Below are 14,539 nucleotides of genomic sequence, written 5' to 3' on the forward strand. Positions count from 1 at the left end.
GGCAGGTGATTGGTGTGTGAGGGGGGTGGTATTTCAAGATTAATATCTAATGAGAAAGCCTACATGATGTGATGTGATCAACTTCTTTCTGGCAGATGGTGGCAGAATGCAAAGAAATGAGCCTTCAAATGACAAATGTTGATTTAACACTTTTTACGGTGATTTTTTCTTTCATTCATTGTAATGCTGTGGAATTCTTTGATGAATAATCAGAGTTGCCACCCGGTTAGATGGAACGAGGATTGCTCATCTGCATATGCCAATTCATTGATATGTATGAAAAATTTTAAACTGCTCACTGCCTTGTGCTGAAGCGGAGCTAAAATTAAAACAAAGCTAGGTAGAGTTTAATTTGAACATGGTGGAGGAAGGAAATGAGGCACTAAATTGACACAGTTCAATGCAATTAATGTAACGTCTGATAAAGGAATGCTTCTAAAAGGACGGCAGCTGTCTTGCATTTTTTAGGGGTCTGAAATAAGCTTCTGCAATTCATTCTGATTATGGGAACTGTGTTTTGCCATTTCAGATTTTCCCTCTGATTCCAATGCCTGTGAAGAAACAATCATTTAAGGTGGGAAACTCAATGGTGCACCCAAACCTTGCAGAAAGCCGGACTAAATTCATCACACATTGACTGAGGCACGGGGAGTTCAATCCTGCCTGGTTGCTATCTTCCCCCAACCCTGCGGGCCAACCTTGACAGGTGGGCAGGACAATCCACACATCAATCATATGACATCATTATGACACCATATGATTGATGTGTGGGTGGTCCTGCCCACCTGACAAAGATTGCCAGTTGGGAAGGGGTAGATAAAAGATCTGGCCTGATGAACCAAAAAGGCTGCCCCCTCCTGATTTAGGCATTTCTTCCCGGAGCACTGAGGAAATCAGCACCTTGTATTTACACTACAGATTTATATTGCTTTTATGTCATATTAACTTTCATGGCTCCCCCAAAGAAACCTAGGAATTGTAGTTTGGTTAGGTGCTGAGATTTTTCTCTCCTAAGATCCTTATTATTCTATTGAATTACAAATGTCACGGTTCCCTGGAAAGATGGAATAACCATTAAACCAGTTTAAGTGTATAGATTTGCTTCTCCTCATTAGAAAGCACAAAACAATCCCTGCAAAAGATCTGTAAACACTTCAGTGTCTTCATTCAAACTGCATTAGAGTTAGCTGAGAAGTTGTGGAGTTTGCTGAATAGCATTAAGATGTGCTGTGCCGCTGGGGTTTTTTCCAGATGTCAGCAAGCAGACCTATCATTTATATTTAACTTCTCTGCAAGCAATGATCTGATTTTTTAAAAATCCTGGTTGACCCATGGTCCAGCCTGCTAAGTGGAGGTCACTGTAACAGCATCACATCTGGTTGCTATCTACAGGATAGGGTCTGGTGGGAGAGATGTTGAGGTTGTCCAATTCTCCTCATTCCAACTAGCCTGAATGAACCAGACCAGGTAAGAGTCCTGGGTCCTAGGCTATCAAATGCCTGTTACACTGACATTCAAGTCCAGATCCTTTTGACTAACAGGTCATTAAAGCCACTGCTTAGTCCTCCTCTCTAACAGCTCATAGGGAGGTTCTAGGGATAAACATTCACTGACTGGGAGCAATGCTTAATCCTTACCTCTTTGCTCAATGTGGCTATGACATTTTGCATCTACCTGTCCCTGCCAGAGGCATATCTCTCTATGCCCCCTTACTGTTATCATTAATCTCTAGTCTCACTTTTCCCGAAAGGCTGGAGCCCTTTTCTCCTCCCACCCCACCAGCCCTGCACTCATCTCCCCTTGTCTCATGGTCTTTACCCTCTGCTCCTGGCAGGACACAAAGGTCTGGAAACCTGGAGAGACTCCAAACCCCAGTTGGTGGATGTAGGGTGGCTCATCTTGGCTGTGGATCTGTACTCGAATTCCGGCTTCAAATGATGTCTCATCTGCAAGGGGAAGGAATGAGGCCATAGTTAAGGAAGGTTTTGCTAGACCTTAGCTGAATAAATTTAGCCATGTAATTTAATGAGATCGTCATGTCTATCCTTTGCATTCATACATCCCTGTCCTTTCCAACTGTTGTGAGCAGAGCAGCTGATTGATGCCTAATCAAGTGGGGACAAACAGCTCTGGCTACTGTTATGTATTATAATTTTTAAAAATATCACAAATGTGCTGCCAGGAGCATCCATTTGAATATGCCAGCACATCAGTGTCTTAAATGATAGTATGTGCAAACTGGTGATCCTGGTGATATATTTTTTAATTGTAATATACAGTATAGCAATTAGGGCATCTGGTTGTTTGATGAATGCTTTTTATGTTTGTATATTTGTAATGAATAATTTTCTTATTGTCCTTCCTAACTCTTTGATTAGGGTGTAGAACTTGTTTTTTTTAGGTGCTCTTTCCCTTGAAAAAATGTTGGTGAACCTCTAGTTACTTTCACAAAACTGCAGCTAACCCCTCCTGCTCACTCCCACTGGCTTCTGGGGGTAGACAGTGCCATCAATGAGCCATATAAGAGGGAATCTGTTATCAGGAGAGTGAGGACTGAGGTAGGCAGAGAGAAGGGGAGCTGGGGAGCAAGGAGATTAGAGCTGCTGGCACAGTGACTCCATCATCTTAGCTCAGTAGCAGAACACATGTTCTGCATCCTGAAGGCACTAGGTTCAATCCCTGACATCTCCAGGCAAGGCTGGGAATACCCCTTCTCTGAAACCCTGCAGGGCTTCTGAAATTCAGAATGGGCAATAATAAACTGTATCAGGCATGGGAAGCCTTTTTCAGCCTGATGGTTGTTGCCTCGTGGGAAACCTTTTCCCGGTGTCGCAGGCCAGTGATGGGCAGGGTAACGGAAGTCCAGTCCCACATAAGTCAGAGGCTTCTACGCCTTCATCGCTCCATCCAGGCAAGCGAAAGGCATTATTGCAGTTCAAGGACACATTACAGTCGAGCAAAAGAAATGAAGGTGGTTATGGACCATGGCTGTGAGGGATGTGGCCTGGGAAGAATCCCAGGGACAGTCAAAGGCCTGGAGGGCTGCAATTGGCCCCCAGGCCTGAGCACACACACCCCTTGCGCTAGAAGGCGCAATTGTCTAATTTGCTGTAGGGCAGCGTCCTATGTTTCTGCGTCCTTTCCTCTCTCCCAGCCCTCTCCCAGCTCTTACTGGTCTCTCTCCAGATGGGCAGGTACTCCTCCTGCTGGATGTCCAACATAATCTCCAACCCGTTGCCCATCCCACTCTGGCGAGTCACTCGTGGTTTGTTCCGGTCGCCATTGAATGTGTAGCACTTCCCGTAGCGTGTGTAGACCTGGGGAGAAAGGGGCAGATTAGAGAAAGTGCCCGTCATGCCTAGAAGCCCAACAAATACTGTGCGTGCCAATGTAGCCAGAAGGAGCAGGAAGCTTCCCCACTCAACTCTGCCAAGGCCTTTGACCCAGAATTGGAACAACTTCTCTGCTATTCCAGCTTCTGGCTTATCCTTTACTCTACCTCCATTTTACCACGGCTTCTTCCCCTGACAAGATCTATGAGATCTGCCTGCCTAAGTTGTAAGCCCTAGAAGGTACTGGGGGAGAAGTTTCTCTGGCATAGGAAAGAGGTGGGTATAAAAATCCTGCCTGAACCCAATACACCATATAGCTGGAAGGAGGGAGAAACACACAACTGAAAAAGAGGGTCAGATTCTTCAGAGAGTCAGAGGACATGTCTTGCTTGCAGTTTTCCCAAAGGCAACTGGCTGTCCACTGTGAGAAACAGCAAGATTAGAGAGAGGCATTTGATTTGATCCAGCAGAGCTCTTGTGAGTTCATAGTATACATTGTATTTCAGGAAATAAGTGGATAAATGGTACTTGACCCCTGGAGACTAAGCGGGGGCAGGATAGTAGTGGGGAGATACAGCTACAGAGGCAAAGAATATACCAGCAGGGCGAGGGACCACTAGGGGCGCATCAGAAGATGGCTGACAATAACATCTCTCCGACCCACACAAGGTAAATTGGAGGCTGTGATGGGAGTAAATAGCCTCCCTACCCCCCCAGGATTGTGGTGGGGGACTGCCCTTGCCTGCTGTGCCCTATACCACCCCCGAATTTGTGGGGATGGGGGCACTAGGCACAATGCCCTCCTGTGGGATTTCGGCGCTCCTGGACGCCATCTCCGATCCGCGCCACTAGCTGCAAGAACTTCAAAAGAAACAATTTGGATGAAGCGAATGCACATATTTCAAGGAAGAAGGGGGAGTAAAGACTGCTAACAGAAGAGATCTCTGATAAAACAAGACGAGTCGGAGGAACAAGTATAAATCATGAGAAGATATGCCAAGACTCGGTATGGCAAAGGGACTGATGGGGGAGGGGAAAAAAACTTTACTTTCTTTCCCTTATGTGATTAAACAAGAATCCCCCCCCCCTCACAAGTCAGAAATGTCATTTTAAGGACTTAAGCTGTGGATTTAAGGCTGTGTGGAGATAAACTTTTGAACCAAAGCATGTTGTAAGAAGAGCGTGGAATGTATAAGGGCTTTGGAATGACGCAGTTAAAAATTCCGTCGCCATATTGGGAAGTTCTGTCGGAGGACTTAAGTCTGAGAGGAGAAATAGAGAAATAGAGCTGTTTTTATATTGTGGGTGAAACTCCTCAGTGGGACTTAAGAACGACGGTTCTGTAATTAATGATGGAAAGAGCGCTGTTATCTATGAAGGCGATGATATATGGAAACCATCTCGATTTGAGGATTGGAAGAACGGAAAAATTCACACAGGATTATTATTGGTGTTTATCGGTTTAAGGAGACTATCAGAAGAGATTATAAAGAAAAAAGAGAAAATATATGAACAAGATGTGATGTGGAAACAGCAAGATAAGACTGGATAGAATTATGAACTTTGTTTGGACTGATTTGGACATTAACGCAGTGGCAAGACGATGATCAGAATCCCCCTTCGGATCTTGAAATATGGGTTCCCTCAACAAAATTTAAAATTTGGCTTTGTAATTCGGAATTTATGTGATTTGATTTGATTTGATTTGATTGGCCGGTTAATAAAAAATATATTTTTTTTTTTTTAAAAAAAGAATATACCAGCAGGGCTACTTCATCCCAGGACAAGGCTGGGACTGAAAATAACCAAGGGGAATAAACCTCAAAGTCAGCGTCTGATACGTCACCCATGTTGGTCCCAAGCTGTGATGGCGCCCCCTCCCACATCAAGGACCCTCAAAAAGCCCAGCTGCTCCCTCAAATCATTCTGAGACAAGCACTTCCCGCTTTGTGTTTACCAGGTTGGGTCAGGATACTGACCCCAATCACTCTACAGCAACTAACTCTTTCTTTGGCCACTACTATTCTGGTGGTACTGAACCCTTTGGGATCCATCAGCAATATTTAGGATTGGTTTATTTCTACAGTGTCCAGATACACACAATAATTTGACCGTCTTAGGTCAATACCTTAAGCCACACAGAAATTAACAGTTTGTGCCAAAGCAAGCAAGTAGTTTTTTAAAGTGAGATGATAATAGGTACAAGAGGAATGCTGTTAAAAACACTAGGGAGAAGCAATATTGATTGGCAGGAAAACAAAACTAAAATAGCCGATATTTCTTTCTCAAACATCCCCCCCCAACCCCCCAACCCCCAGTATACTTAGATCTAACTTTAGATTTCATAGTACCCCAGTCCATTGCAGTGGGATTCATAACTTGCAGCAGAAAAACAACCATCCACTGCCACCAAACATTTACCTTGTCTGCCTCAAGCATTGTAATTCTCTCTTCCTCCTTCTGGGTTGCCCCATGAGGTCTCCCTGCCCTCTCTCTTATGAAATTCCATCAGCCTAAGCCACCTTAGGGCATCACACAATAACGAGGGAGCAGGGCTGTGTTGATGGCCCTTGCTTGGCATTGGGTACACTGCTGAGCTTGCCCCTGAAAGTCTTTCTGTTGGCATGGACATCAGTACTGAAGAAACCTCCTCGTGAGAGCTTGTGCTATTGATGCAGAAGGCCGCCTTGGATGGGGTATAATCATCATCTTCTTCTTCATAATTGGGACACCTTTCTGGTTGGAAGTGCCAATCACCTGGAAGCCTCCACACCAGTAACTGCTCATGTGTAGGCTTCTTCAATGCTTATATCTATGAACAGCCATCCTGGAGCAGGACCAACAGAATGCCTGATGGCGGAGGAAGGACCAGCAATATTGTGCTGCTTTCCAATAATTGCACAATGTTCTATTCACACAATTGACACATGCAGGTGACTCTAGCTTATCCACTTTCCCTATCTGTGATTAGCACCCATTCACAAAGTATGGCTTCGATGAGTATTTTTCAGACTTCCACCCTGCAGGAGATATTTTCCAGAGTGATTCATCTGCCATGGAACCTCTCAGCAGCTGCCATGGAACTCCTACACATTGCAAAAGATGCTGGAGCATGTTCCAAGATGCAGGCAATCCCAAAAGAAGCCTGTGTGTGTGTGTGTGTGTGTGTGTGTGTGTGTGTGTGCGCGCGCGCCCCTGACTGTCACAGTCACTTTGGACCAGCTGCCAAGTCAAATGGGACTAAGAGGATAAGGGGAGCAAATACCTTCATGGCAACAGTTCCTGGCTGTTGCAAGTGCCATGTTTGTTCTGCAGCTCAGCAACACAAATCTTGAAGCCAATTGCCTGATGATCAAAGAGAAGCAGCAACAGTCTAGATTGAGACAGTGTCTCTGGCAAGCGGATGAATGTTGCCTCCCCACAACATAGGAAGGAACTGAACCCAGGGACTTTTGCAGAGTCAAAGCGAATGGACCATGAGTTTCCCTGACGGAGGCTCTGCTCTATCTTCATCTAGGGTGCAGTTTGCTCCCTTGCATCTGCACCCTTAGGGCACACAAGTTGAAACCTTTTAATTCTGGATTGATTTGTTAAAATCAAATGACTACCACCAACCAATTCAAGCTGCTAATGCAGATGAGAGCTGCTGCACTGCTATTCAAACATGCATTGAAAAAGCAAACATATCCTCCAACTCTTCCCTGTTCCCTATTGCATATACACACAAAAATTGATTCCAAGTGTTTTAAGAAGGATGTAATCTGTTTTCCTGACTATTCATCCTGGCAGCCTCTTTACCCCTCCTCCCCAGGTCCTGGTGCAGAACGGAAGCCACTCACAGGGGTGAAGTCTTGGGCTCCGCAAGGTTTGCCCTGGAAGTGGCAATCCAGCAGCATGTCCTCAATCTGATGTCCCATGCGATGGAAGAAACTCTCCATTGTATGTGGAGAGAGGCGTGATGGCAGGAACCGGGTGTAGTTGGCCAGGCGGCTAAGCCAGGGGCGCTGCTCTTCTGGCAACTCCTCCAAGACGCTGGGAAGCAGGGAGTGGTTCTTGTAGGTCAACCCCAGCCAGTGTCCTACTGAGTACAAATCCGGCCTGGTGAGCTGGAGGAAGCGTGCTGGGTTGTGGTTGCAGAAGGTGACCGCTGGGAACTGCATCCAGGGGGACCAGCTCATGCGGGCTCTGGTGTGCACCGGTTTAGCATGCAGGTACTGTATCCGGTTGGCTGACCATGTGCACAGCAACCCCAGCGATGTCAAGAAAGCCCCGCTCCAGAACAGACGCTGTGCCCAGGACTGCTGGCGTGAGCCCATGTAGTGCAGCCCGTGCAGCTTGGTCGCACGCAGGAAGCGTGAGGTGAGCTGAGCCAGGGAGCCGTCCAAGTTGGGCACAGGAGGGGACCCATCTGGGCAGCAGGACAAGGGCATCTTCACCACAGCTGAGAAACCCCCGGCTCAACGGATGACGCTGGGCAGAGCGGAGCCCTGAGGCTGAGTGTCCTAGATCTTCCCAGGGGCTCCACCCAAGGGAAGTCAATATTCTCATCTGCAATGTTTTGCTTTCTGCAGGGAGCCCCCCGTCCCCTCCACCACAGTGAGCCAATTGTGTCAGATGCCACTGGCTGCTCTGTGATGAGCGAAGGAAGGGGTGGATCCCAGCAGCAACACCCCTCCCTTTGCCCTTAATACTTCAAACACCCGTTTCTATCTCAGGTAAGAGAGGGCTGAAGGTGCTGTCACATCTCCTGGGGACGGGGGGTGTGTGTGCATGCATCACCTCACATTATTTGTTTTTTTAAAAATTGCCTACAGTAACCTTGTGTTCGGCCAGCGCACTCAGCAATTACCTGCTAGTCAGGACCCCTCCTCAAGACAGAGCACTTTTGCCCCTAGGCATTGTTAGCCTGAGGTACCCTCTAGGTTGTGTGTAAATTGCTAGGTTTGTGTGCCAGATCCTCTGCTTGCCGGTTCCAAAGGATTCTGTGTCTGCCTCTCAAAATCAAATCTCTTGGGCCTATACCCAGTGTGATTGACCCCTTAGCCAACCCCAATACATCTGTAGAGACAGAGTTAGGGGACTGCAACCAGTTCAGTCACACTGAGTGCAAAGCCTTGGGAGGTGCCGCAACTATGGTACAGTGGTACCTCGGGTTACATACGCTTCAGGTTACAGACTCCGCTAACCCAGAAACAGTACCTTGGGTTAAGGACTCAGAATGAGAACAGAAATCATGCTCTGGCGGCGTGGCAGCTGCAGGAGGCCCCATTAGCTAAAGTGGTACCTCAGGTTAAGAGCAGTTTCAGGTTAAGAACGGACCTCTGGAACGAATTAAGTACTTAACCCAAGGTCTGCCACTGACATCTTCCCCTCCCTGCAATTTGATTTAGAACCCACAACATTCTGGATTCTATGCTTCCTCCACCTCAATCTTATGCACCTGCACCACTTGCCAACAGGACCATTTAATCAATACGGCCTCCACTATCTGGGAGGGGGAGCTTGTCTACAGCATTCAAAGGGAACCACTGTCATTTCACTGCAGAAACTTTGGCAACACAGAAGCCTCGTTTGCTAGTATGATGCAGTGACAAGAGTTTTACAGGGTGTCCTCCCCAGCATCAAGCACAGCAGAGTATTGAGTTTTCAGAGGCCCCTGAAACTACTACAGTCCATTCAGCTGAGTAGCCCAGGAGTGTGTGGTGTGGATCTCAGGAACACAGCGGCTTGTACCACCCCCACTCTTAAAGTGATTGGTAGCCAAGGTGGTGCCTTCCAGATATTGTTGGACTCCCACTCCCATTTGTTGTTGTTGTTTTGTCGTGTCTGACTCTTTGTAAACCCCATGGACCAGAGAATGCCAGGCACTCCTGTCTTCCACTGCCTCCTGCAGTTTGGTCAAACTCATGCTGGTAGCTTCGACAACACTGTCCAACCATCTCGCCCTCTGTCGTCCCCTTCTTCTTGTGCCCTCCCAGGGAGTCTTCTCTTCTCATGAGGTGTCCAAAGTATTGGAGCCTCAGCTTCACGATCTGTCCTTCCAGTGAGCACTCAGGGCTGATTTCCTTCAGAATGGAGAGGTTTGATCTTCTTGCAGTCCATGGGACTCTCAAGAGTCTCCTCCAGCACCGCAATTCAAAAGCATCAATTCTTCGGCGATCGGCCATCTTTATGGTCCAGCTCTCACTTCCATACATCACTACTGGGAAAACCATAGCTTTTACTATACGGACCTTTGTTGGCAAGGTGATGTTTCTGCTTTTGAAGATGCTGTCTAGTTACAACCAGCATAGCCATTGGTCAGGAATGAGGGAGCTGTAGTCCAACAACATCTGGAGGTCCACAGGTTGTCCCCCCCCCCACGCACTACGTTTCGTTAACTGTGTTTGTGTTCTGATCCATGTATATGATGCACTTTTTTATGCCAATAAAGGAAATTGATTGATTGCTGGAGAATACTCCCCCAAGGGAATATTCAATGAAATGTCCCTCATCCCTACCTTAATTCGCCCATGAATAGGTGGAGAACTGAAGGTGATGGCACCATGTTTTCATATCACTGTAAGAAGCTATGGGCTTGGCTCCTGCTTTTTCTAGTCCTTCTCACTATTATTTCACCCAAGGAGTTCAAAATCGCACACAGAAGTCCCCCCCCTCCCCACTTTATCCTCAAAACAACCCTGTGAGGTAAGTTAGGCTGAGAGACTATGGCTGGCTCAAGGTCACTCAGTGAATTTTCTGGCTAAGAGAGGACTTGAATACTGGCTTCCCAGGTTTACCCACTGCTTTTGGGGGCGGGTTGCTTCCTCAGCTGCTGGGGAATTCTGCCTTCCCAATCCGCTCTGCTTTGGGAGAATATTCAGCAAAATGCGTTCCCTCCAACTTTGCTACCAGCAAATAGAGAGGAGAATTTTGGGAGGCCTTTTTTGCTCAGACTTAGAACATTTCACTTGGCTTCACAGAACAGGCAGTAAGGGTATCATGAACAGAATAATTCAGACGACAAGTCCCCAACCCCTCTTTTCAAATCCAGCTGAGAAAAACAGGAATCAAACTTTATGCTGTATCAAAGTTCTCTATGGCCATGCCTGACAGGCAATGGCAACGTACAGGCCTGAGGCTGTCTTGTCATGGCTCCATGCCTCTTTCCTTCTCTGCCGCCCTACCACATTAACCCAGCAGTCTGAACCCATTCTGATGCCATTCTGTGAAGTTTTCCCACCCTCCCTTTCCTTCTCTTCCTCTCCTCCCACCCCAGCTCCTTGCTTCTGTGAACTAAGCTTTACTTCTACAAAGCTGTACTGCTCCCAAGAAGATACATATACTTTTCCTTTTCAGGCATCTATGCTGAACCCTTAGGCGTCAAGGGTGGGCCAGGGTGGGGGGTAGGGTGCATCACCTTCTCATGATTAATTGTGAAGAGGGTTCACATCAGCTCAGTTCACTGCCAGATTCTGGTGTGGGGTAAAATACACTGCCAGTTTCTCTCAAACATGGCCATACTGACTCCATCCCCAAATATAGCACCCCCTCTTCCACCACTGAGACAATTCCTACTCCACTGGGTAAGGAAGGGTCTGTGGCTCAGAAGATCCACTTGCCACACAAATGAGGAGGGAGACAATGTCCACCAGCAATCTGACAATGGCAAAGACTTTCCTAGGGCATATTAAATGCTTCCCACGTGAATATTAATCTGTTCCAGTGGAATGTCAATGGCTCACCTTGCAATGTCATCTCCAAGAACTTGAGGCCCTCAAATGAAGCTAAATGATGGAAGATTCCGGACAAACATTTTAAAAAAATAATACTTATTCACACAGCACTTACAGTTACGTTTAGGAATACACTCACACAAGAAATGGTATTGGTTACCCATTTTAAGAGGATAAAGCTACTAGCCACAATGGTTATGTTCTATCTCCACTGTTGGAAACAGCAGGAGGAATTCAGCATAACACTATGGCAATTGTTCTTTCAATGTAAGCTTTTCAGCTTGTCAGATGGAACAACACTACCCCACCTCCCCACCCCCGATGTGCAGTTTTGGGGGTTCTCCTGACCACCCCCGAACCAATTGTGTGTGTGTTTGTATGTGCAGGGGGAGGGGAAGCCCCACTAAGCCAATGGAAGTCCTTGCCCTGGCTTCCTCTAGTGCAGGGGTAGGCAACCTAAGGCCCGGGGGCCAGATGCAGCCCAATCGCCTTCTAAATCCAGTCCGCGGATGGTCCAGGAATCAGCATGTTTTACATGAGTAGAATGTGTCCTTTTATTTAAAATGCATCTCTGGGTTCTTTGTGGGGCATAGGAATTCGTTCATCCCCCCCCCCCCCCCAAAAAAAATATAGCCCGGCCCTCCACAACATCTGAGGGACACTGGACCGGCCCGTGGCTGAAAAAGGTTGCTGACCCCTGCTCTAGTGGGACTAGTTAGTTGAATTCCACTCAGTATGCCTCTGGGTACCAGTTGCGGGTGAGCAAAAGTGGAGAGCGAGTGCCATTGCACTCAAGTCCTGCTCATATTCTCCCCATAGGGATCTGGTTGGCCTCTGTGAGAACAGAATACTGGGCTAGGTGGGACACTGGCCTGATCCACATTTGCTAAGGAGGTGACAAAACTAATGAAGAAGACATGTTGGGCCTGCCACAGGGCACAGAACACCGGCACCCACAACATCACTTGTCACAGTCTCTTTATGCACCTGCCTGCTGGTGCTGCCCTATTCCTCCCCCTCAAAGCCCTTCCTATCTGTTTCAGTTGTTCCTGTCACTCCCAGAGGCTCTCGAGTGGCTGCCTGCCAGCTTGCCCCCTGTCTAGCTTGCAGGTTGCCTAACAAGCCCTTCCTGATTACACACTCCACTCATTACCGCCCTAATTCTGCATCACAATTAATTGTGGTAATTAATAAATATTGATTACAGCCAACAATTGGAGCTGATCTCCCTCAGTAATTAAGCATTGCGGAGGTACAAGCCTTTTTCTGTTTCTGACCTTCCTTTCCCCTTCAAGGCTGTGGGAGGCAGCATTTAAAAACCCCGCATCCTGAAGGCTGGAGGGTGCCAGGGTGCAAACTAAGCTTTGGGATTTGTTTATCCCCTAACAAGGAGTGTATGGTGTTTGCAGTCAAATAGGCCCAGGCCTGCTTTGGAAAACTGCTCTATGCTTAATAGGCTGCCAACTATTCAGGCCCTTCAGCTAGGGTTGCCAACTTTTATTTCGGGAAGAGCTCTTGTGCCTTTAACAGTTTTATCTGTCGATCTTGTCATGTAGCTGCTAAAGCCATGTAGTCATATCAGGAGCAAAAGGTCACAATCCCAACTTCGGTTCACAGAATCCTAAATAAGGAATAGAAACCTTATCAAATGGGGAGCACAAGTGTATTCTCAGCACCTTTAAAAGAAGGAGACCCATTCACACACTACATTCTTAGAGGCACACCTGTCTTTAGTGTGCACAAAATAATGTACAGCATGAAGGTTACATGTAGCATGCAAGGATACATGCCAAGGGTCCACAATTTGATACAGCTTCCTGTTGAGCATGCACTTGGGTTTGCCTCTCCATAATGTGTGAACGGGACCCAAGATTTGGGCCACCTAATTAATATTTTCCTTGAGTCAGACCCTAGCAAGGCTCAGCAGTGGTGTCCCTCCCACCCATCCTTCTATATCTATCTATCTATCTATCTATCTATCTATCTATCTATCTATCTATCATCTATCTCTGTGAGCTTATGCTAATGTTAGCCAATTCATGATTATTGCCCATTCTGCCAACTGGCACAATTGTTATGGTGCATCCTGTCTCATTTAGTTCCATTTTCATTTTATTACCCTTAGCTTTCCAAGTACTAATCTTTATGTGTTTACAATTTTTACTTACTTTCTTGTCCTGGAACTGCAAGCTTGGTCTTTTAATTTTTTTATTATAAACCATGGAGTTTGTGCATTTGTACCAGAACATTCATAACCACACCTATGAATCTGATGTGGTTGTGCAGGAAAGGGGTGGAGGCCTTGAGACAACAATGTGACACTAGCTGGGCTCCAGAATCAGGAAGTAGCTAGGATTACCTTTTGTTAAATAATATTTTTTTAAAATTATCAAGTCATATCTAGGTTATTGAATGTAAACAGGTACAATGACAGAAATCCACTGTGAAAAAATAACAAGGACAGAGGAGGGATGGGAAAGTGATGAGGAAGCAGGGCAGTACAAGATGTCTAGCCAAACCAATGTTAGGGAGGTTTGTACATCTTTAATGATGCGTCAACTTTATGCCTTTATGCTAAGCACAATAGAATAGACCAGTTTAAGAAACCCAGTTCAATAGCTGAGAAAAGAAAGCTCATCAACACTCAATGTGGCTTTAAATTTAATTAATATGGATATAGCCCTTTTTGGTGTGGAATTTCCTTTTTCCTGTGCCATATGTGAATGACTACAGACTGGCTATATACAAGATCTGCTCATTTACCTTAATGGCAAAGCTATAAACTTTATCCCAACATTATCCCAGCTACTGGATATAGGGAACTCTTTTTGATGTTGTAGTGCAAGATTTCTTACTTGGATTATTGTTCAATGTGATATTTCAGAAACCGGCTTTTGTTTTACATCCTGGTAATCTGAATAGCTGATTTACAGTGAATGAAGGCTGTGATTGGTTACGACTTTTTAATGCAATACTAGATTTTGAGATCTTTAGAAAAAAACATAGGAGGTTCTTGTATTAAAGAAAGGAAAAAAGATGGATCTTGGCTGTGTCTATGATGGATCTTTGCTGGAAGAGACTCTTGTCAATTTGCATCCATGATGTGACTTGGAACTACAAGTGGGAAGCAGCTGCTTTGGACTTGGATTTCTGGCCTTTGAAAATGTAACCTCTTGTACCAATGCAATGGAAGCTTACTGCCTTGTCAAGCCTTGTCACCGCTTGCCAATGTTCATTAGGATCTTGCTTCTCATTCTGGCTTATTTCCATCTGGCCTGGGAGAGCCGGGCCTGCATTGACTGACGTAGGTTGCAACCCGATGCACATTTATTTGGTTTAGGAAAGTACTACATAACACAATGGAATATATTTCTAAGCAAACATCCACTGGAATGTATTGTTAGGGGGTTGTTGCTGGGGGCAACATTTAGTTTAGGATTAAATGTACTCTTTTTGCTGTTTGGATTGTATTTTTGTCTTTCTATTGTTAGG

The 14,539-nt window shown here is 46.0% G+C and overlaps 1 protein-coding gene across 8 annotated transcripts in view; it reads right to left on the reverse strand.

Moving 5' to 3' along the window:
• ASIC4 (acid sensing ion channel subunit family member 4) overlaps nt 1–14,539 on the reverse strand; it is a 208,438-nt gene that overhangs the window by 23,437 nt on the left and 170,462 nt on the right. For 6 of the 8 annotated variants that reach the window (XM_079947133.1, XM_079947132.1, XM_079947135.1 and 3 more), the window contains exons 2-3: nt 3,173–3,317; nt 1,819–1,946 (exon numbers count right to left, since the gene is read on the reverse strand). In XM_079947133.1, coding sequence (XP_079803259.1) covers nt 1,819–1,946; nt 3,173–3,317 — 273 coding nt within the window. Of the gene's footprint in view, nt 1–1,818; nt 1,947–3,172; nt 3,318–7,171; nt 7,826–14,539 lie in introns of those variants that run through there. The other 2 variants (XM_079947134.1, XM_079947137.1) reach the window with 2 other exon arrangements.

The sequence above is a fragment of the Podarcis cretensis genome, assembly GCF_951804945.1.
Source record: "Podarcis cretensis genome assembly, chromosome: 1".
Taxonomy (NCBI): domain Eukaryota; kingdom Metazoa; phylum Chordata; class Lepidosauria; order Squamata; family Lacertidae; genus Podarcis; species Podarcis cretensis.